This window comes from Engystomops pustulosus, chromosome 11 (assembly GCF_040894005.1).
Source record: "Engystomops pustulosus chromosome 11, aEngPut4.maternal, whole genome shotgun sequence".
In the NCBI taxonomy this organism is placed as follows: Eukaryota; Metazoa; Chordata; class Amphibia; order Anura; family Leptodactylidae; genus Engystomops; species Engystomops pustulosus.
The window spans coordinates 71,143,977-71,168,594 of NC_092421.1; the positions used below are offsets into that span (position 1 = coordinate 71,143,977).

The following is a 24,618-nucleotide window of genomic DNA, read 5'->3' on the forward strand; positions in this document are numbered from 1 at the left end:
GCACAGTTTGTGATAGGTTTTTCCAGATGCAGCAGTGTGGAGTTTGTAATTTTGCACATTTAGCATGTGATGCAGCAGAGTGGAGTTTGTAATTTTGCACATTTAGCATGTAATGCAGCAGAGTGGAGTTTGTAATTTTGCACATTTAGCATGTAATGCAGCAGAGTGGAGTTTGCTACATTACATGCTAAATGTGCAAAATGACAAACTCCACACTGCTGCATTACATGCTAAATGTGCAAAATTACAGTGGAGTGTAATTTTGCACATTTAGCATGTAATGCAGCAGGGTGGAGTTTGTCACTTAGCATGGGAGGTTTTTTCAGATGCAGCAGTGTGGACTTTGCCCTGTTGCATATTGTATAGGTTTGTTGGTGTGCTGACTTTATCATTATCTTGACTTAAAGGGGTTAAAAAAACATGGCTGCTTTTTTCCAAAAACATCTCCTCTCCTGGCCATGGGTAAAGCGTGGTCCTGGAACGAATCGCCATGCATCTGAGCTGCAATACCAGAAACAACCAACTGGCAGGGGTGGCGCTGTTTCTAGAAGATAGAAGCCTAATGCTGGAGATGTTTCTTATGTAACACTTGTCATACAGTAGAGAGGAGTTTGTCATTTTGCAGAAGTTACGATAGGTTTGTTATTGATGCAGTATTGTACCGCCTTAAGGATCAATTGTAAGATGCAGCAGAGCCGAGTTCTTTATTGAGCACTGTTTATGAGGGGTTTGTCAGATACAGAACATTAGCAATGAAGTCGAAGTGCAATACCAGACACAACCCATGGACACAGGTGGCGCTGTTTCTATAAAGACAAGGAAACACTTGTTACATGCAGCAGATGGGACTTTGTTTGTATTGGCTTTTTCAGATGTAGCAGTGTGGAGTTTGACATTAAGTTCCTCAATGTGCAATACAGCTGACATTGTCACCACCTTCATTTAGATGCAGCAGAGTGGAGTTTGTCGTTTTGCACAGTTTCTGATAGATTTCTCTTTAGCTTTAGTGTGTATTTAGCTTGAGTGTCAACGCAGCTTATGGCGACTTTGTCATTTATCGTTCTTTATTACGGACTCCTCCTGATGCAGCAGAGTGGAGTTTGTCATTTTCCCTTAATAAAGGGTAACAGTGAGATGCAGCAGGGCTAAGTGTGTGCAGCCTATAATGTGCTTCTCATTTACTTCTCTTCATTTTTTGGTCCGTCAGATGCAGCAGAGAGGAGTTTGTAATTTTGGACAATTTGCCGTAACCTTCCAATGATTTCAGATGTAGCAGAGCCGATGGTGTAGTCTTGTACCGTGTCAGCCATAGAGAGCAGAAGAAGCGTATAAAAATCAGGCGATACCTTTCTGAGGCTAACGGAGTATATAGCAGAGCTGTGTTTGTCAGATTCAGCCGATCACTGTATTTTACATGGGGCTGCTACATTAGTATCTGCGATTATTCATTGGAATTGTTAACCCCTTGCGCCAGCAGTGTGCGCTCTAATGTTGTCTCTGCACTGTATCCCTCCCTCTGTCTCTCTTGCCCCCTCCCTCTCTTTTACTCTCACCCTCCCTCTGTCTCTCTCGCCCTCCCCTCACTGTCTCTGTCGCCCTCCCCTCACTGTCTCTCTCACCCTCCCTCTCCGTCTCTCTCGCCCTCCCCTACTTATGGCCCGGAAGAAAACCCAACCCTGCAGGAAGCAGAAAGTCCTCCTCTATCTGTCTGGATCCCCCCCACCCCCTCCAGCAGAAATCTGCCTCTCCCCCCTCCCCAGCCTGTGCAGAGGAGAGGGGGCGACCCCCCAAGAAGAGACCAAGAGAGGAGGCGCAAAGTGTCAGAGCCACCAGGAGGGGAAGCAGAGGGTGAGGAGGGAGCAAAGGGGAGACGCAGAGACAGCAGTGACAGCTCCAGACAGATGTGTCCACACGAGGATAATTATAGACACACGTACATATATCAACACGCCAGGGCAGGTACACGCCACACGCTGACAGCTCCACACACACACACGCCCGCCCGGGTAACCGGTGCCCACTGACAGCCACACTCACTGACTAATAGGTAGAGGGGCGACTGGCGGCTGGTTGGGGGGGGATATGTCGGGCACTGACGGGTAACGTGGGCAACAAAAGACACAGACGTAGACAGTCTGGCGCTGGCACTGCCAGACAACGAGAGCCGACAATACGGCACAACGAGGCTGCCAGACCATTTATGTGGGCGACAGCCATGCAGGGCACAGATGGTATCAATAGACTGGCACCGAACGTGCGTAGGTGAAGCTCCTGACTCAAGAAAGGATGTATGGGAGGCAGTGATGGGGGGCGGCCGAGCAAGCGGAGAGCTGCCAGTATAGCGGGTAAGGGGGTTGTCTTGGATGTATAGTGGGTAGGTAGACAGGAAAGTAAGAAAGTGGGGAGTAGCTGCAGGGATATTGCTGGCGGTGCAGGGAAGAAAAACTGGGTATAGGCCGGGTGTAATGGGGCAAGCAGGTAATGTAGGGCAGGTAGGTGCTGATACAGAGAGGAGAAATTGTGGCAGGTAGGTTTAGGTAGAGTAGCTTGTTAGGTAGGTAGTAGATAAGTAACATAAGCAGGTAGGTTAAGGTAATGTACCGTAGTTAGGTAGTGGATTAGTAGCATCAGCAGGTAGGTTTAGGTAATGTAACGTAGCTTGGTAGGTAGGTAGTGGATTAGTAGCATCAGCAGGTAGGTTTAGGTAATGTAGCGTAGCTTGTTAGGTAGGTAGGTAGTGGATTAGTAGCATCAGCAAGTAGGTGTAGGTAATGTAGCGTAGCTTGGTAGGTAGGTAGTGGATTAGTAGCATCAGCAGGTAGGTTAAGGTGATGTAGTGTAGCTTGGTAGGTAGGTAGGTAGTGGATTAGTAGCATCAGCAGGTAGGTTTAAGTAATGTAGTGTAGCTTGGTAGGTAGGTAGGTAGTTGGGGATTAGTAGCATCAGCAGGTAGGTTTAGGAAATGTATTCTAGCTTGGTAGGTAAGTAGTGGGTTGGTAGCACAGGGAGGTATGATGGATGAAAGTATTAGCATCAGTGATGTAAGGTAAGTAGGACGTGTGATTGATGAGACTGTTACATGTTGTGCATGGAAGGTAAGTGCAAGACATTGAAAAAAACCACCAGTAATAGAGGAGAGGTAGGTGGGTTTTATTTATTGGGCAGAAAAACAAATGCTGGTTGGGAAGGACAAGCAACAACTTACCTGCAGGATAAGCAAAGATATCACAGGGACTGGGCGCAACAATGTGACAGCAAGCAGAAAGACTGTTAGATACAATGTGACAGCAAGCAGAGAGACTGTTAGATACAATGTGACATCAAGCAGAGAGACTGTTAGATACAATGTGACAGCAAGCAGAGAGACTGTTAGATACAATGTGACAGCAAGCAGAGAGACTGATAGATACAATGTGACAGCAAGCAGAGAGACTGTTAGATACAATGTGACATCAGGCAGAGAGAGTGTTAGATACAATGTGAGAGCAGGCAACGAGACTGTTAGATACAATGTGACATCAGGCAGAGAGACTGTTAGATACAATGTGACATCAGGCAGAGAGAGTGTATGATACAATGTGAGAGCAGGCAACAAGACTGTTAGATACAATGTGACATCAGGCAGGGAGACTGTTAGATGTAATGTGACATCAGGCAGGGAGACTGTTAGATGTAATGTGACATCAGGCAGAGAGACTGTAAGATACAATGTGACATCAGGCAGAGAGACTGTTAGATGTAATGTGACATCAGGCAGAGAGACTGTAAGATACAATGTGACATCAAGCAGAGAGACTGTTAGATGTAATGTGACATCAGGCAGGGAGACTGTTAGATGTAATGTGACATCAGGCAGAGAGACTGTTAGATGTAATGTGACATCAGGCAGGGAGACTGTTAGATACAATGTGACATCAGGCAGGGAGACTGTTAGATGTAATGTGACATCAGGCAGAGAAACTGTTAGATACAATGTGACATCAGGCAGAGAGACTGTTAGATGTAATGTGACATCAGGCAGGGAGACTGTTAGATACAATGTGACATCAGGCAGGGAGACTGTTAGATGTAATGTGACATCAGGCAGAGAGACTGTTAGATACAATGTGACATCAGGCAGAGAGACTGTTAGATGTAATGTGACATCAGGCAGAGAGACTGTTAGATACAATGTGACATCAGGCAGGGAGACTGTTAGATACAATGTGACATCAGGCAGGGAGACTGTAAGAGAGACTGTTAGATACAATGTGACATCAGGCAGGGAGACTGTTAGATACAATGTGACATCAGGCAGAGAGACTGTTAGATGTAATGTGACATCAGGCAGAGAGACTGTTAGATACAATGTGACATCAAGCAGAAAGATTATAAGATAAAATGTGACATCAGGCAGAGAGACTGTTAGATGTAATGTGACATCAGGCAGAGAGACTGTTAGATACAATGTGACATCAGGCAGAGAGACTGTTAGATGTAATGTGACATCAGGCAGAGAGACTGTTAGATACAATGTGACATCAGGCAGGGAGACTGTTAGATACAATGTGACATCAGGCAGGGAGACTGTTAGATACAATGTGACATCAGGCAGAGAGACTGTTAGATGTAATGTGACATCAGGCAGAGAGACTGTTAGATACAATGTGACATCAGGCAGAGAGACTGTTAGATACAATGTGACATCAGGCAGGGAGACTGTTAGATACAATGTGACATCAGGCAGGGAGACTGCTAGATACAATGTGACATCAGGCAGAGAGACTGTTAGATGTAATGTGACATCAGGCAGAGAGACTGTTAGATGTAATGTGACATCAGGCAGAGAGACTGTTAGATACAATGTGACATCAGGCAGGGAGACTGTTAGATACAATGTGACATCAGGCAGAGAGACTGTTAGATGTAATGTGACATCAGGCAGAGAGACTGTTAGATACAATGTGACATCAGGCAGGGAGACTGCTAGATACAATGTGACATCAGGCAGAGAGACTGTTAGATGTAATGTGACATCAGGCAGAGAGACTGTTAGATGTAATGTGACATCAGGCAGAGAGACTGTTAGATGTAATGTGACATCAGGCAGGGAGACTGTTAGATACAATGTGACATCAAGCAGAAAGATTATAAGATAAAATGTGACATCAGGCAGAGAGACTGTTAGATGTAATGTGACATCAGGCAGAGAGACTGTTAGATACAATGTGACATCAGGCAGAGAGACTGTTAGATACAATGTGACATCAGGCAGAGAGACTGTTAGATACAATGTGACATCAGGCAGAGAGACTGTTAGATACAATGTAATAACATACAGACGTGTGGATACAATGTTGGGCCTCATTTATCAAAAGTATCTGAAAACACAGCGGTCCTAGTTGCTTATGACAACAAATCACAGCTCTGCTTTCAATTTATAAAAGCTGAGCTCTGATTGGTAGCCAGAAGTAATTGGAACAGTTTTGCTCTCAGACACTTTTGATAAATCTCCCCCAATGTGACAATATCCAGAGAGAAGATACGATACAATGTGACATCACACAGATCGTGTACAGTATAGATAGATGGACACAATGTAACAAGACGTGTTGGTACAATATGAAGATGGACAGATACAATGTAACATCTCACAGACTGACAGACAATGCTACAGGTTCAGATCTCTGACTCCCAGGTACAGACTGTACATACTATTGTACCATATGTTGTTCCTATATACATTATTATATGGTTGGTATTTGATGGGAGATTATTTGCTGCACCACTGATCACCGAGTCACTTTTAGGTTCGGCTGACTCATTTCCTAATATATCTGTATGATGATCCTGTTCCTGATACAAAGCACCAAAATAAAATTTTGTATATTCACCACAGCCACTGGAGGGAGCTACTGCATACTGTCTACGCAATGCATTCAATAAAAAAAAGTGTACAGCAATCTCCAGAGCTCCCCTAGTGGTAGCTACAGAAATCTATAATTTTATCACAGAACTGAATGTTGTAGCTCTGTATCAGGAAAATGACGGATTGATTATGTTTTTATTTTTCATTCATATATATATATATGGAATAGTATTATAGAAGCTATACATAGGGGGCAGTATTATAGTAGTTATATTCTTGTACATAGGGGGCAGTATTATAGTAGTTATATTCTTGTACATAGGGGGCAGTATTATATTAGTTATATTCCTGTACATAGGGGGCAGTATTATAGTAGTTATATTCCTGTACATAGGGGGCAGTATTATAGTAGTTATATTCCTGTACATAGGGGGCAGTATTATAGTAGTTATATTCTTGTATATAGGGGGCAGTATTATAGTAGTTATATTCTTGTACATAGGGGGCAGTATTATAGTAGTTATATTCTTGTACATAGAGGGCAGTATTATAGTAGTTATATTCTTGTACATAGGGGGCAGTATTATAGTAGTTATATTCTTGTACATAGAGGGCAGTATTATAGTAGTTATATTCTTGTACATAGGGGGCAGTATTATAGTAGTTATATTCTTGTACATAGGGGGCAGTATTATAGTAGTTATATTCTTGTACATAGGGGGCAGTATTATAGTAGTTATATTCTTGTACATAGGGGGCAGTATTATAGTAGTTATATTCTTGTACATAGGGGGCAGTATTATAGTAGTTATATTCTTGTACATAGGGGGCAGTATTATAGTAGTTATATTCTTGTACATAGAGGGCAGTATTATATTAGTTATATTCCTGTACATAGGGGGGAAGTATTATAGTAGTTATATTCCTGTACATAGGGGGCAGTATTATAGTAGTTATATTCCTATACATAGGGGGGAAGTATTATAGTAGTTATATTCCTGTACATAGGGGCAGTATTATAGTAGTTATATTCCTGTACATAGGGGGGAAGTATTATAGTAGTTATATTCCTGTACATAGGGGCAGTATTATAGTAGTTACATTCTTGTAAATAGGGGGCAGTATTATAGTAGTTATATTCTTGTAAATAGGGGGCAGTATTATAGTAGTTATATTCTTGTACATAGAGGGCAGTATTATAGTAGTTATATTATTGTACATAGGGGGCAGTATTATAGTAGTTATATTCTTGTACATAGAGGGCAGTATTATAGTAGTTATATTCTTGTACATAGGGGGCAGTATTATAGTAGTTATATTCTTGTACATAGGGGGCAGTATTATAGTAGTTATATTCTTGTACATAGGGGGCAGTATTATAGTAGCTATATTCTTGTACATAGGGTGCAGTATTATAGTAGTTATATTTTTGTACATAGGGGGCAGTATTATAGTAGTTATATTCTTGTACATAGGGGGCAGTATTATAGTAGTTATATTCTTGTACATAGGGTGCAGTATTATAGTAGATATATTCCTGTACATAGGGGGCAGTATTATAGTAGTTATATTCCTGTACATAGGGGGCAGTGTTATAGTAGTTATATTCTTGTACATAGGGGGCAGTATTATAGTAGTTATATCCTTGTACATAGGGGGCAGTATTATAGTAGTTATATTCTTGTACATAGGGGGCAGTATTATAGTAGTTATATTCTTGTACATAGAGGGCAGTATTATATTAGTTATATTCCTGTACATAGGGGGGAAGTATTATAGTAGTTATATTCCTGTACATAGGGGGGAAGTATTATAGTAGTTATATTCTTGTACATAGAGGGCAGTATTATATTAGTTATATTCTTGTACATAGAGGGCAGTATTATATTAGTTATATTCCTGTACATAGGGGGGAAGTATTATAGTAGTTATATTCCTGTACATAGGGGGGAAGTATTATAGTAGTTATATTCCTGTACATAGGGGCAGTATTATAGTAGTTATATTCTTGTACATAGGGGGCAGTATTATAGTAGTTATAGTCTTGTAAATAGGGGGCAGTATTATAGTAGTTATATTCTTGTACATAGAGGGCAGTATTATAGTAGTTATATTATTGTACATAGGGGGCAGTATTATAGTAGTTATATTCTTGTACATAGAGGGCAGTATTATAGTAGTTATATTCTTGTACATAGAGGGCAGTATTATAGTAGTTATATTCTTGTACATAGGGGGCAGTATTATAGTAGTTATATTCTTGTACATAGGGGGCAGTATTATAGTAGCTATATTCTTGTACATAGGGTGCAGTATTATAGTAGTTATATTTTTGTACATAGGGGGCAGTATTATAGTAGTTATATTCTTGTACATAGGGGGCAGTATTATAGTAGTTATATTCTTGTACATAGGGTGCAGTATTATAGTAGATATATTCCTGTACATAGGGGGCAGTATTATAGTAGTTATATTCCTGTACATAGGGGGCAGTGTTATAGTAGTTATATTCTTGTACATAGGGGGCAGTATTAGCAGTCCAGTGTAGTATTGTGCAGTCTATGTTAGTGGCGGCACTATATATTTTGATCAAGGTAACTGTATGGTTTGCCTAGTGTGTGACAATATTATTTATGGAGCTTATGATTCATGACTGTAGAAGGGATACTGGTTTATCCATTATGGGAACAATACTTTTTAAACCCCTTTGCTATTCGGTTCTGCCGTACCATGAGGCCGCCCATCACAAGTCACATGACCACCTACCTAAAGCGGCTAGGACACCAGTAATTGCTGGAGTTGTAAGGTGAAAATGTATAAGGACAATAGTTCAGCCTCAGAGTAGTGAACGGACAAGCAGAACCAGACCGCCAGGTCCTGGGGTGAAAGGCACTTGAATAATCTTCTTGCTGCGGACACAATGGGGCAGATTTATCAAGCTGTCTAAAAGTCAGAATATTCTTAGCTGCCCATGGCAACCAATTAGAGCTCAGCTTTCATTTTACCAGTGCTCATGAATATTTTAAAGGGAAGCTGTGATTGGCTGCTATGGGCAACTAAAAACATTCTGGGGGTCATTTACTAAGGGCCCGATTCGCGCTTTCCCGACGTGTTACCCGAATATTTCCGATTTGCGCCGATTTTCCCTGAATTGCCCCGGGTTTTTAGTGCACGCGACGGAAATCGGGGGAGAGACTGAACGAAAACCCGACGGATTCGGAGAAACCGCCGCATTTTTTTTTTAAAAAGTGTCGCTGGACTCGCGCTTACCAGCACCAGGAATAGGATCGTGAACTCCGGCGGACCTCAGCGCAGCAGCGACACCTGGTGGACGTCAGAGGAAATGCCTTAGTGAATCGCCGGAATACCCGAATCCATCACAGAGAACGCGCTGCTGGATCGTGAATGGACCGGGTAAGTAAATCTGCCCCTCTGACTTTTAGACAGCTTGATAAATCTGCCCCAATATCTGCTCACTTAGAGCTCCTGGTATATGACAGAAAGCTGCAGATAAACATTAGATTTTTATGCACAATGCCAGGCGGCTGCTGGATTTGGGTAAAGCCGTTGCCTATAACATGGGAAGAAGATGAGGCTGGAGTATTGGTCGGGGGCTAATTTACTCTGTTTTGACCCTTTGAAGGGAAAACCTTCCTGCGTCTCATTATCACAGTGATCGAAGATTAGTGTAGAAGAACTTTAATACGGAGCGACAGGATCATGAACCTATTGAACATCTTAAGATCTGACCTTGCAGACTGCAGCCAATGTTAGCGAGAAGAGAAGAGTGATCAGACCTTGGTGTATGTTCTTGGTAGCAGGAGGACTGTGAAATTAGGATTTAGATTTCAACAATTTAGCTTCTCCAAGTGCACTGGGGATGTGTCCTCACACTGCTGTGCTCTGTGCTCTCCGCTGCCAGTTATCGGTATTATTCCTGGAAAGATGTGTTATCTTACCTTTGTGTATGTTGTTAGTAGAAGCAGGACTGTAACATATGGATTTATATTCCAGGACTGTGATTAATGCCAGCACTGGATGGATAGTAAATATATTCTTGTACATAAGGGGCAGTATTATAGTAGTTATATTCCTGTACATAGGGGGCAGTATTATAGTAGTTATATTCTTGTACATAGGAGGCAGTATTATAGTAGTTATATTCCTGTACATAGGGGGCAGTATTATAGTAGTTATATTCTTGTACATAGGGGGCAGTATTATAGTAGTTATATTCTTGTACATAGGGGGCAGTATTATAGTAGTTATATTCTTGTACATAAGGGGCAGTATTATAGTAGTTATATTCCTGTACATAGGGGGCAGTATTATAGTAGTTATATTCTTGTACATAGGGGGCAGTATTATAGTAGTTATATTCTTGTACATAGGAGGCAGTATTATAGTAGTTATATTCTTGTACATAGGGGGCAGTATTATAGTAGTTATATTCCTGTACATAGGGGGCAGTATTATAGTAGTTATATTCTTGTACATAGGGGGCAGTATTATAGTAGTTACATTCATGTACATACGGGGCAGTATTATAGTGGTTATATTCTTGTACATAGGGGGCAGCATTATAGTAGTTATATTCCTGTACATAGGGGCAGCATTATAGTAGTTATATTCTTGTACATAGGGGGCAGTATTATAGTAGTTATATTCTTGTACATAGGGGGCAGTATTATAGTAGTTATATTCTTGTACATAGGGGGCAGTATTATAGTAGTTATATTCTTGTACATAGGGGGCAGTATTATAGTACTGTATATACTGGCGTATAAGACTACTTTTTAACCCCTTAAAATAATGGCTACAGTGGGGGGTCGTCTTATACGCCGGATATACGGGGGCCGCACTGTGTGAGGTGTTTCTTTTCCCCGTCAGCGCGCAGAGAGCCGCTTCCTGGGACCGCCGCGCATGAGCGGCAGTCCGGCTCTCACAGTCATTAGAAGAGGCTTGGTACGCGCTGACGGGGCGGCGCGCTGTATGCTAATGCAGCCGCCCTGTCACAGCGGTCGGCGTCACAGAGCTGGGGGTCACAGACGGCACTTACAGAAGCATGTCGGATCTTCATTAATATCGCAGCTTACAGTTATGATCACCAGGCACTTGCTCTCTTGTTTGTTTTGCAAAGTTTTAAGCAGACTTTTTTTCATTTGGGAGAGGGGTAGTCTTATACAGTGAGTATATACCAAATTCTATATTTTTAGGGCAGAAGTTGGGGGTCGTCTTATACGCCCAGTCGTCTTATACGCCGGCATATACGGTAGTTATATTCCTGTACATAGGGGGCAGTATTATAGTAGTTATATTCCTGTACATAGGGGGCAGTATTATAGTAGTTATATTCTTGTATATAGGGGGCAGTATTATAGTAGTTATATTCTTGTACATAGGGGCAGTATTATAGTAGTTATATTCCTGTACATAGGGGGCAGTATTATAGTAGTTATATTCTTGTACATAGGGGGTAGTATTATAGTAGTTATAGTCTGGTACATAGGGGGCAGTATTATAGTAGTTATATTCCTGTACATAGGGGGCAGTATTATAGTAGTTATATTCCTGTACATAGGGGGCAGTATTATAGTAGTTATATTCTTGTACATACGGGGCAGTATTATAGTAGTTATATTCTTGTACATGGGGGCAGTATTATAGTAGTTATATTCTTGTACATAGGGGGCAGTATTATAGTAGTAATATTCTTGAACATAGCGGCAGTATTATAGTAGTTATATTCCTGTACATAGGGGGCAGTATTATAGTACTTATATTCCTATACATAGGGGGCAGTATTATAGTAGATATATTCTTGTACATAGGGGGCAGTATTATAGTAGTTATATTCCTGTACATAGGGGGCAGTATTATAGTAGTTATATTCCTGTACATAGGGGGCAGTATTATAGTAGTTATATTCCTGTACATAGGGGGCAGTATTATAGTAGTTATATTCCTGTACATAGGGGGCAGTATTATAGTAGTTATATTCCTGTACATAGGGGGCAGTATTATAGTAGTTATATTCCTGTACATAGGGGGCAGTATTATAGTAGTTATATTCCTGTACATAGGGGGCAGTATTATAGTAGTTATATTCCTGTACATAGGGGGCAGTATTATAGTAGTTATATTCCTGTACATAGGGGGCAGTATTATAGTAGTTATATTCTTGTATATAGGGGGCAGTATTATAGTAGTTATATTCCTGTACATAGGGGGCAGTATTATAGTAGTTATATTCTTGTACATAGGGGGTAGTATTATAGTAGTTATAGTCTGGTACATAGGGGGCAGTATTATAGTAGTTATATTCCTGTACATAGGGGGCAGTATTATAGTAGTTATATTCCTGTACATAGGGGGCAGTATTATAGTAGTTATATTCTTGTACATACGGGGCAGTATTATAGTAGTTATATTCTTGTACATGGGGGCAGTATTATAGTAGTTATATTCTTGTACATAGGGGGCAGTATTATAGTAGTAATATTCTTGAACATAGCGGCAGTATTATAGTAGTTATATTCCTGTACATAGGGGGCAGTATTATAGTACTTATATTCCTATACATAGGGGGCAGTATTATAGTAGATATATTCTTGTACATAGGGGGCAGTATTATAGTAGTTATATTCTTGTACATAGGGGGCAGTATTATAGTAGTTATATTCTTGTACATAGGGGGCAGTATTATAGTAGTTATATTCTTGTACATAGGAGGCAGTATTATAGTAGTTATATTCTTGTACATAGGAGGCAGTATTATAGTAGTTATATTTCTGTACATAGGGGGCAGTATTATAGTAGTTATATTCCTGTACATAGGGGGCAGTATTATAGTAGTTATATTCTTGTACATCGGGGCAGTATTATGGTAGTTATATTCTTGTACATAGGGGGCAGTATTATAGTAGTTATATTTCTGTACATAGGGGGCAGTATTATAGTAGTTATATTCCTGTACATAGGGGGCAGTATTATAGTAGTTATATTCCTGTACATAGGGGCAGTATTATAGTAGTTATATTCCTGTACATAGGGGGCAGTATTATAGTAGTTATATTCCTGTACATAGGGGGCAGTATTATAGTAGTTATATTCTTGTACATAGGGGGCAGTATTATAGTAGTTATATTCTTGTACATAGGGAGCAGTATTATAGTAGTTATATTCTTGTACATAGGGGGCAGTATTATAGTAGTTATATTCCTGAACATAGGGGGCAGTATTATAGTAGCAAAAATACAGATGCATACAGATTTGCACATCATTTCTACACTCAGACTCCCTCCTACTATTAGCCAAGTAGCAGAATTACTGATCTGCTCTTCTCTTTCTCAGTCTCAAGATGGCGTCAGACCTGGGCAGTAGCCTGACCTCCATAGACTGGCTCCCGCAGCTGACCATTCAGGCTGCCATGAAGGGTTCTCAGCAGGGCAGCGGTGGAAGAAAAGGACCTGGATCTCCTACCGACCCCAACGCCATGTTAACTAAGGAGGAGGCAGCTGCACATCGGGATGGGAAGCCTCCGTATAGTTATGCCAATCTCATCCAATATGCAATAAACTCTGCCCCTGCCCGGCGAATGACCCTCAGCGAGATCTACCGCTGGATCTGTGACAACTTCCCATACTACCGCAATGCTGGTGTAGGGTGGAAGGTAACCACATCTCTCAGTATATAATGGGGGGATTATATAGACATTCATGTACACACAAGCCTAACATTGTTACCACTGATCTCCTGCAGAACTCAATCCGCCATAATCTGTCCCTAAATAAATGCTTCAGGAAAGTGCCGCGCCCCAGGGATGACCCAGGAAAGGTGAGCCATACGACTGTCTATACTGGATATTATTATATTCCAGAGTTATGAAAGATTGGAGTCCGACCAATAAGATTGTTGCCGTTGAGGTGGTTGCGCATTTCTTCATAAAAATGGGAAAAGACTGACATTTTCTCTGCTTATTAAATTTACAGAGGATGTCCAGTGGAGAAAAAAACTTGGGGACAGTCTCCTAACAGCACTCTCACACTGCTTTCCCTTCTGTATATGGGAGAGCAGTAGGAAACCAGTATGAGAGAGCCAAGAGGTATCCCCAGGTACAGGAGAGAGAGCAGTGTAAGTGACGAGAGGAGACTATCCCCAGGTGCAGAAAGGAGAGCAGTGTGTGAGTGCCAAGAGGAGACTGTCCCCTGGTACAGAAGGGAGAGCTGCATGATAGTGCTGAGAGGAGACTGTCCCTCTGGTACAGAAGGGAGAGCAGTGTGACAGTGCTGAGAGGAGACTTTCCCTCTGGTACAGAAGGGAGAGCACTGTGAGAGGAGACTGTCTGCAGACACAGAAGGGAGAGCAGTGTGAGAGTGCCAAGAGGAGACTATCCCCAGGTACAGAAGGGAGAGCAGTGTGAGTGCTGAGAGGAGACTATCCCCAGGGTACAGCAGGGAGAGCAGTGTGAGGGTGCCAAGTGGAGACTGTCCCCTGGTACAGAAGGGAGAGCAATGTGAGAGTGCCAAGAGGAGACTATCCCCTTGGTACAGAAGGGAGAGCACTGTGAGAGTGCCGAGAGGAGACTGTCCCCCTGGTACAGAAGGGAGAGCAGTGTGACAGTGCTAAGAGGAGACTGTCCCCCTGGTACAGAACGGAGAGCAGTATGACCGTGTTGAGGGGAGACTGTCCCTGGTACAGAAGGGAAAGCAGTGTGAGAGTGTCGAGAGGAGACTGTCCCCCTGGTACAGAAGGGAGAGCAGTGTGAGAGTGCCGAGAGGAGACTGTTCCCCGGGTACAGAAGGGAGAGCAGTGTGAGAGTGCCGAGAGGAGACTGTTCCCCGGGTACAGAAGGGAGAGCAGTGTGAGAGTGCCGAGAGGAGACTGTTCCCCGGGTACAGAAGGGAGAGCAGTGTGAGAGTGCCGAGAGGAGACTGTTCCCCGGGTACAGAAGGGAGAGCAGTGTGAGAGTGCCGATAGGAGACTGTCCCCCTGGTACAGAAGAGAGAGCAGTGTGAGTGCCGAGAGGAGACTGTCCCCCTGGTACAGAAGGGAGAGCAGTGTGTGAGTGCTGAGAGGAGACTGTTACCTGGTACAGAAGGGAGAGCAGTGTGAGAATGCCGAGAGGAGGCTGTCCCCCTGGTACAGAAGGGATAGCAGTGTGAGTGCTGAGAGGAGACTGTTACCTGGTACAGAAGGGAGAGCAGTGTGAGAGTGCCGAGAGGAGGCTGTCCCCCTGGTACAGAAGGGAGAGCAGTGTGAGAGTGCTGAGAGGAGACTATCCCCCTGGTACAGAAGGGAGAGCACTGTGAGTGCCGAGAGGAGACTGTCCCCCTGGTACAGAAGGGAGAGCAGTGTGTGAGTGCTGAGAGGAGACTGTTACCTGGTACAGAAGGGAGAGCAGTGTGAGAATGCCGAGAGGAGGCTGTCCCCCTGGTACAGAAGGGATAGCAGTGTGAGTGCTGAGAGGAGACTGTTACCTGGTACAGAAGGGAGAGCAGTGTGAGAGTGCCGAGAGGAGGCTGTCCCCCTGGTACAGAAGGGAGAGCAGTGTGAGAGTGCTGAGAGGAGACTGTCCCCCTGGTACAGAAGGGAGAGCAGTGTGACAGTGCTAAGAGGAGACTGTCCCCCTGGTACAGAACGGAGAGCAGTATGACCGTGTTGAGGGGAGACTGTCCCTGGTACAGAAGGGAAAGCAGTGTGAGAGTGTCAAGAGGAGACTGTCCCCCTGGTACAGAAGGGAGAGCAGTGTGAGAGTGCCGAGAGGAGACTGTTCCCCGGGTACAGAAGGGAGAGCAGTGTGAGAGTGCCGAGAGGAGACTGTTCCCCGGGTACAGAAGGGAGAGCAGTGTGAGAGTGCCGAGAGGAGACTGTTCCCCGGGTACAGAAGGGAGAGCAGTGTGAGAGTGCCGATAGGAGACTGTCCCCCTGGTACAGAAGAGAGAGCAGTGTGTGAGTGCCGAGAGGAGACTGTCCCCCTGGTACAGAAGGGATAGCAGTGTGAGTGCTGAGAGGAGACTGTTACCTGGTACAGAAGGGAGAGCAGTGTGAGAGTGCCGAGAGGAGGCTGTCCCCCTGGTACAGAAGGGAGAGCAGTGTGAGAGTGCCGAGAGGAGACTGTCCTGGACACAGAAAAGAGTGTGGGAGTGCTGAGAGGGGACTTTCCCTTGTGTAAGAAGTGAGGGGAAAGATTGTAAACCTTATATTTTTGAACAATTTCTTTGCTTTTTAGCAATATCAGTGTTTCGAAGGATACTACCTCTGTGTATAGAAATGAGATCTTATCTGGGTGAGGTGTATCCATGTTATCTGGATGGAATCATTGATTTCAGTTATGGCTTCTGTTTTCCAGGGATCATATTGGATGATTGACAGCTGCCCAAAAGAAGATGTAGCCCTCCCCCGCAGAAAGCGCCCACATCCCGACGATGAGGTAACTGGACATCGGTCACAAGTTATCGCTAAATCTAAATATGACAAGTGATCTGTCACCAGTTACAGAATCCTCATCAGATTGTCCCGGTTTTCCCACCTCGGTTTTTTTACGGATCTTTCCACTCATTCAAAGGATTCAGACCCTAGACATTTCTAAGGGAATTTCATATTAGCCAAGTGGGCGTATCTCTTAATAAAAAAGTAAAAATCCCCTTGGCTAATATAAGCGTATTAATATGTAAATTTTTTTTTGGGGGGGGGGCATCTCTTTTTAGTAACTATGCTATTAGTATTAAAGTACAGGCAGTCCACAGTTACGTACAAGATAGGGTCCATCGGTTTGTTCTTAAGTTGAATTTGTATGCAAGTCGAAACTGTATATTTTATAATTGTAGATCCAGACAAAAACATTTTTTTTGCCCCAGTGACAATTGGAGTTTCAAAATTTTAGCTGTAATGGGACCAAGGATTATTAATAAATCTTCATTACAGACACCTTACAGCCTGGGACTATAGTAACATCCAGAGAGGTCACAGTGGGCAGAGGGGTGTGTCTGTAACTAGGGGTCATCTGTAAGTCGGGTGTCCTTAAGTATGGGACCGCCTGTACTATCATCTATGCATACAATCCAAAGATTTGACGGGTAATGAAGTCCTGGGAGCTCCCTGCATGTGTCATCAGCATTTACGAACACTTATTTAGTTGCTTACTATTATTATTATAAGGCTGCGCTGTTAATGATTTGCAGCCTGTCTATGGCCGGTCACACAGTAATATAATGTAATGATTTCTATTTACAGCTTTCCCAGGATTCCCCAGAACCGGAGGTCAATAAAAGTCCCTTGAGCTCCACCAGTGATGTGTCCTTACCTACAGAAAATGCACAAGGTCATCACATGGAGAACAACTCAACGCTACCCAGCTACAGCCAGGTAATAGGCCAAGTGTGAGAAGGAGTATATCCAAGACTGACACTATCACACTTCCCCCTATATACAAGAATATAACTACTATAATACTGCCCTTTATGTGCAGGAATATAACTACTATAATACTGCCCCCTATGTACAAGAATATAACTACTATAATACTGCCCCCTATGTACAAGAATATAACTACTATAATACTGCCCCCTATGTACAAGAATATAGCTACTATAATACTGCCCCCTATGTACAAGAATATAACTACTATAATACTGCCCCCTATGTACAGGAATATAACTAATATAATACTGCCCCCTATGTATAGGAAGATAACTACTATAATACTGCCCCCTATGTACATGAATATAACTACTATATTACTGCCCCCTATGTACAAGAATATAACTACTATAATACTGCCCCCTATGTACATGAATATAACTACTATAATACTGCCCCCTATGTACAAGAATATAGCTACTATAATACTGCCCCCTATGTACAAGAATATAACTACTATAATACTGCCCCCTATGTACAAGAATATAGCTACTATAATACTGCCCCCTATGTACAAGAATATAACTACTATAATACTGCCCCCTATGTACAGGAAGATAACTACTATAATACTGCCCCCTATGTACATGAATATAACTACTATAATACTGCCCCCTATGTACAAGAATATAACTACTATAATACTGCCCCCTATGTACAAGAATATAACTACTATAATACTGCCCCCTATGTACAAGAATATAACTACTATAATACTGCCCCCTATGTACAAGAATATAACTACTATAATACTGCCCCCTATGTACAGGAATATAACTAGGCGGTCCCCTACTTAAGGACACCCGACTTACAGACAACCCATAGTTACAGACAGACCCCTCTGACCCCTGGTGACCTCTCTGGATGTTACTATAGTCCCAGGCTGCAATGATCAGCTGTAAGATGTCTGTAATGAAGCTTTATTGATAATTCTTGGTCCCATTACAGCAAAAATTTTGAAACTCCAATTGTCACTGGGGCAAAAGAAAAAAAATTGTCTAGAACTTCCATTATAAAATATACAGTTTCGACTTGCATACAAATTCAACTTAAGAACAAACCTCCAGACCCTATCTTGTATGTAACCCGGGGACTGCCTGTACTATAATACTGCCTCCTATGTACAAGAATATAACTACTATAATACTGCCTCCTATGTACAAGAATATACCTACTATAATACTGCCCCCTATGTACACGAATATAACTACTATAATACTGCTCCCTATGTACAAGAATATAACTACTATAATACTGCCCCCTATGTACAAGAATATAACTACTATAATACTTCCCCCTATGTACAGGAATATAACTACTATAATACTGCTCCCTATGTACAAGAATATAACTACTATAATACTGCCTCCTATGTACAAGAATATAACTACTATAATACTGCCTCCTATGTACAAGAATATAACTACTATAATACTGCCCCCTATGTACAAGAATATAACTACTATAATACTGCCCCCCATGTACAGGAATATAACTACTATAATACCGTGTTGCTCATTATCTGGTAGTAATGCTCCTCATCCTCTCCTGCATCTTGTAGGCTGCCTCCGCTCATATGCCAACAGACTCAAGGACTCCATCATACAACAACAGCGACTGCTACAAATTTTCCTTCTCTGAGATCCCGGACCTCAGCTGTTCCTTCCGCAGCCTATACCGTACATTGCAGGGTAAACAGGGTGAGAATGGGGGTGGGGTAGAAGGATGGAAGGTAACCAGTGGGTGGGTGATGGAGGGGCCACATCATCCATGTTGGTAATTATTCTCTATCCTCTGTACAGGGCTCTCGCCTCTTCCCACCGATGTACAGCCGCCATCATCCAGCTGCTGCATGTACCAACAGAATTCAGGGGAGTCGTCCTCGCTGCACCCCCACAATGTCCCCAACATGAACACTCCCTCCGCCTCTCACCATCAAAGCCAGCATCAGCAGCCGCCCTACCTACCCTCCCAGCAGATGCCTCGACCCCCTGTCCCCGGGATGCCCTTAGGTACGTTCTATATGTGATGTGTAACACTGCTATATACAATACCTTGGCAGAAGAGCTTACAATCACTTGTATTTATCCCCTCCCCCAGCTCTACCCAGTGACTGGTGCTCCAACATAGACTCCTTAAAGGAAAGTTTCAAAATGGTCAGCAATTTGGACTGGTCAACCGTAGACTTGTCCCAGTTCTCAGGTAACCCTACTGCTACCTAATTAAAATATAATAAAAATTATATACAGTTTGCATAATACTCCAGTTACATCCAGAGCTGCATGCACAATTCCAGCAGAACTTCAAAGGCAGCTTCAGATTTTACTAAAGTATAAAATACAAAAACCTAAGAATTATGGGGGAAAAAAACTTGACGATAGACCTCAAGTGGCGGCAACTGTGCCCCCGATTAATTTGGCGTTTGTTTTTTGAAAATCCATCGACCCATTCAAAACATATAGCCCTGGGAAGGTTTTATATAAATTTGCTCATACTAGCCAAGGGGGTGGTTACCTTTTAGCTTCTTCAGGGGCGTGTCTATGAATAAAAAGCCCACCCAGTTGGATAATATGAGATAATGCACATATAAAATTCGATGGGTCATATCTTCAGGATGGGTGGACGGATTTTTAAAAAACAAACACCAAATTGATCCGGGTTCCGGGGGCGTACTAGAAGAAGTGTGCTCTTTAAGGGCGCACTGTATAAATGAATGTCTCCTCTCACCAGACCTCATGGAGAGCCTACGCCAGGCAGAACTGAAGAACTGGAGCCTGGATCAACACCACATCGCCAGCTTATGTGATTCATTAAGTCATCTGCTAAGTCACACGGGACTCCTGCCTCCCACCTCCTCACACGGACAAGCAGCATCCTGTCAGGCCCAGTGCTTGCCCCCCACCACCAGCAGCTCCTGTGCACTCCAAGGAGCAAAGCCAGGACATACAATGGCAGGTAAGATTAGCGGTAACGTTCGTTTATGAGGAACGACAGAGAAACCGGGCGGAGGACTCCTGCATCCATCCTCATTCATTGGACTATTTCCACATACAATCTTAGTTGGCGAACGTCTCTTCCAACCAACCAAAATTGGTGGACTTAGAGGAGGATTCCTCCATCCAACCTCATTCAATGTACAACTTTCCTATCCACATTCAGTTGGTGGCCTCAATGGATGAATCCTCTGCCCAACCTCATTCAGTGGACAACATCCCTAGTCACCATCAGTGATTTGTCCATCCAACCTCTAATCGCTGGACCTGGTGTCTCCATCCAACCTCAGTTGGCTGAAAACTCGTTAATCCACCCTTAGTTGACAGATGCTTTGTCCATCCATCCTGAGTTGGTGGAAAATTTTCCCATCTATATTGTTGTTTCAGGGAAACATCAATCCTGAGGGAAACATTTTGGAACCGTCAGGTTTCTCCATAGATTACACTTAAGCTCTTGGAGAACACTCTGATCTTTTCATTTAGGGGCTCTGTTTGTCTAAATTTACTTTAACCTTATGTATTATAGTTTGTTATATACAAAATTTAATTTCTTTGTCTTTCCAGTTACCTCCTACGGACAGAACCAGCAGCCTCCAGCATCATGTGGTCACAATTTCACTGCACCCCCTGGGTACCCTATTCAAACTCAAGCTCCTCCAACATATAGCCAGCAAGGTAAGGTCTATCTACTGGGGAAAATAACCTGGCCCTTCCCTGTGCCTTGTAATATTAAACATTAAAATTTCGGGTGTTATCCAATGGTGGCTTTCAAATACGTCACTACCGATGCTCCATAATTGACCTTCTTGGCTGATATTTAGCTGCACAGTCACAAGTTAGTAGTTAGGACACATCTTATTGCGAGTTGTTTTTTAAGTCTTTTAACGGTTTTTATTTTTCGGATGTATTTTGTAGACCTTCCAAAACTGGGTTTAGTCTCAGAGAATAAAAGCCAACTCCTATCTCGATGGTGATTTATGCAGCTCCTCTGCCCCCCTTTCTTTATACTGCACCCATATTGTTAGGCGTAACAAAAACGTAAAACCTGGATGTTTTCTTTAAGAAATTACGGCCTTCTTCCCGAGAGTTAAGCAGCATGTAATTATATTGCTGCCATATGGCAGTACGTCAAGATGGAGAAAGGGTTCCCATTATGATGGGGGAGAGGCAGGTGAGGGGGTAGAATACGATTTTACAACTTTTTACCTTGAAATGTTAACCCAGGACTTCTCCACCCACAGGTCGCCATTCACAACGTGCTATGTATCCGCCTACTCGCCAGGTACTCCGTTATCCTCCTACCAGCGAAGAAATACAAGACGACTTTGACTGGGACTCTATCGCTTAAAGACTCTGCACAGCAAAAGCCCCTTATCCCAGGCGGAATGCAAATGAAATATAGAAGAGGGTTAAATCCTCCCTCCACGTGTATAGATATATATATATAAATATATAAATGTATATCTTCGCCCGACAATCAGGGCCAATGGGCCCCTCTCACTGGATAAGGAGACAATTGATGAAGAAAAGACCCTCCTCACACAAAGACTTTTCAGCTTCTCCCTCTGTGACACTGCAGAGTTAAAGTAACCATGAGGATGGCGAATCCTTCTTCCCGCCTCGAATTTCCCAGTGCCAAGATGTTCCGGTGTTACCGCGGGAGAGGGCACATGTAGTGAGGAGTGGAAAACTCGGTTGTCTACCAAACGCCAACTTGATTTATTTATAAAGCGTACACGTATTGCACAGCACAAAGTGTTAACAAGGAGTCTGCAGCCATCTTGGACTTGAGACGTTGGCGAGAGTTCACACAGACTTTCCCAGCTTCTGAACGGACCCCCATCCGCACCCACTCCAACCGGTTCGCAAATCAGCAAGACCGTCTGTCCTCTTTGTATCGCTACAATTTCACGTTGGATGTCTCTTATGCTTTAACTGTTTTGTTGTGAAGTTCATTACAGTAGTGATATGTGGCACTTAGAACAAGCGGACCTTACAATGCCACGCGTGGCATCATGGTTTGCACATCACAAAAACAAAGCTTTTTTTTTTGTATGGTAACTCTCTCCAGTACTTCTTGTTTTGGGATCATGTAGGGTTAGGTTCCATCTTGGTTCATTAAAGAACTGGCAACGATGGCCCATGGGCACACAAGTCTCGGCATAATAATCCTACGTAGAAAGATGAAGACCACCATTTTCATGATTAGCAGTGTTACAGAGACTTGTGTAATATTGAAGAATGTCAGTGGCTCTTCTGGTCATTCATAGGCACAATCCAGTAATCAATGAAATCCTGGTCATATGTGACGGCACAGATTGGCACAGATCTCCAGTTGTTGGCCATTGCCATGGGCACTGTCCAACAGTTGATGGTTATCATGTTTCTACATGGGCACTGTCCAACAGTTGATGGTTATCATGTTTCTACATGGGCACTGTCCAACAGTTGATGGTCATCAGACAGCTTCTATTTTGTCCATGGCAATGGCCAACAACTGGAGATGTGTGCCAAGGTCCACCAGTTGATGGTCATCAGACGGCTTCTACGTTGGCACACATCTCCAGTTGTTGGCCATTGCCATAGGCACTGTCCAACAGTTGATGGTTATCATGTTTCTCCATGGCCACTGTCCAACAGTTGATGGTTATCATGTTTCTACATGGGCACTGTCCAACAGTTGATGGTTATCGTGTTTCTACATGGCCAATGTCCAACAGTTGATGGTTATCGTGTTTCTACATGGCCAATGTCCAACAGTTGATGGTTATCGTGTTTCTACATGGCCAATGTCCAACAGTTGATGGTTATCGTGTTTCTACATGGCCAATGTCCAACAGTTGATGGTTATCGTGTTTCTACATGGCCAATGTCCAACAGTTGATGGTTATCGTGTTTCTACATGGCCAATGTCCAACAGTTGATGGTTATCGTGTTTCTACATGGCCAATGTCCAACAGTTGATGGTTATCGTGTTTCTACATGGCCAATGTCCAACAGTTGATGGTTATCGTGTTTCTACATGGCCAATGTCCAACAGTTGATGGTTATCATGTTTCTACATGGCCAATGTCCAACAGTTGATGGTTATCTTCATATTTAGGCACAGTTCACCTTTACTTGGTTATATTGGTCATAGTTTACCAATCAATTTTTATCGTTGTCATTTGTGGCCTCAGTCCACCAATTGTTTTTGTTGTCTGTCGGCAGAGTCCAACTTTGGACCGATGCAGGAGACTTTTAGAATACTGGTCCACCACTATGTTGACCACTTAAAGTCCACGTCAGTGTGTAATAAGGGCTTTTCAGTATAAATTAATGCCTCCTAGAGGGTAGGATTCAGTATTCAACATATTAGTATCTAACACCGATGAAGAACAGGTAAACCAAAACATTGGGAAGTGGAGTCTTTTCTTTTTGGAAGAGACTTGGTGGTTTGGTTTGTATACCAAGTTTTGTCACAGGACTTATTGGTAGGCACCTTTCAAATCTACATTTACTATTCGGGAAGAGTGTTTGGTGTCCTGCTCATTGCCCTAACGTTCTTCATACCGGCAGATCAGTCAGTGCCTAGTGGATAAGCATCACTGTGAAAGAGTGGATATCCACCACATTTTCGAGGTATGGTTTTGTGTTTGTTCTGGTGCTGTGCGAGTGTGTAAAGTATCCCACACTTTTTACCCCCCCTCTTTCCCAAATTAAAATATTGCTGTAAATATAGAGTATACATGGTTATAATTTTCAATTTACCAACATTTAGTTCATCTAGGGGCCAGTGTTAGAATGTACTACAGACACTGGTGGCCTTGGTGATAACCAAAGTCGACTCCCACAGTTCTTGGTAGGACAGTTGTCCTGGTGACTCCAATGTCAACACAGAGAAGGCTGATAAAAACTGGGTTTGGCTGGTCCATTACTACTCTGGTCCAAAGTAGAATTTCAAGATATCAGGATGGTGAGGTCTTTAGCTATTTTCAGTCATGTTTACGTAACCTCTACCCCAAAAGTAACAACAGCAGGGTCACAATCAAAACCCACAATGATGTTTTCCTCCCTTGTGGCCATTCCAAAATTACCAAGCACCACGGCATTACCTCACTCCAATTCAGCCCAGGAGGATAAAAGTTCACCCAAAAACTTCAGAACCATCAAAGAATTGTAGGATCTACTCATGTCCATCTTCGAACGGAGGTGAAAGGAAAGACTAGCCGAAGAGCTGCCCAAGGTTTACTAAACACGGCCGCAATTCTTCCCATCGGAAGCCATATTTGTGACTCCCAGTTATTTTTCTGTTCAGAATGAGGCTCATTGGACGCTTATTAAACTTATCAGCAGAAAGTGGCTTGGTCTGATGTT

At 42.9% G+C, this 24,618-nt stretch overlaps 1 protein-coding gene across 4 annotated transcripts; it reads left to right on the forward strand.

Moving 5' to 3' along the window:
* The first annotated feature begins 1,624 nt into the window (after nt 1-1,624).
* On the forward strand, nt 1,625-24,600 carry FOXJ2 (forkhead box J2). 4 transcript variants are annotated; one of them, XM_072129683.1, is made up of 11 exons: nt 1,625-1,848; nt 13,202-13,520; nt 13,610-13,684; nt 16,200-16,280; nt 17,084-17,215; nt 18,831-18,969; nt 19,072-19,281; nt 19,370-19,471; nt 20,000-20,224; nt 20,827-20,937; nt 21,504-24,600. In XM_072129683.1, the coding sequence occupies exons 2-11, from the start codon at nt 13,209-13,211 to the stop codon at nt 21,608-21,610; spliced, it is 1,494 nt and encodes a 497-aa protein (XP_071985784.1). In that variant the 5' UTR covers nt 1,625-1,848; nt 13,202-13,208; the 3' UTR covers nt 21,611-24,600. The 4 variants fall into 4 exon arrangements, with proteins under 4 accessions (XP_071985784.1, XP_071985785.1, XP_071985786.1 ...); XM_072129684.1 differs by lacking the exon at nt 1,625-1,848 and adding an exon at nt 2,013-2,345; XM_072129685.1 differs by lacking the exon at nt 1,625-1,848 and adding an exon at nt 5,549-5,677.
* The last annotated feature ends 18 nt before the right edge of the window (nt 24,601-24,618 follow it).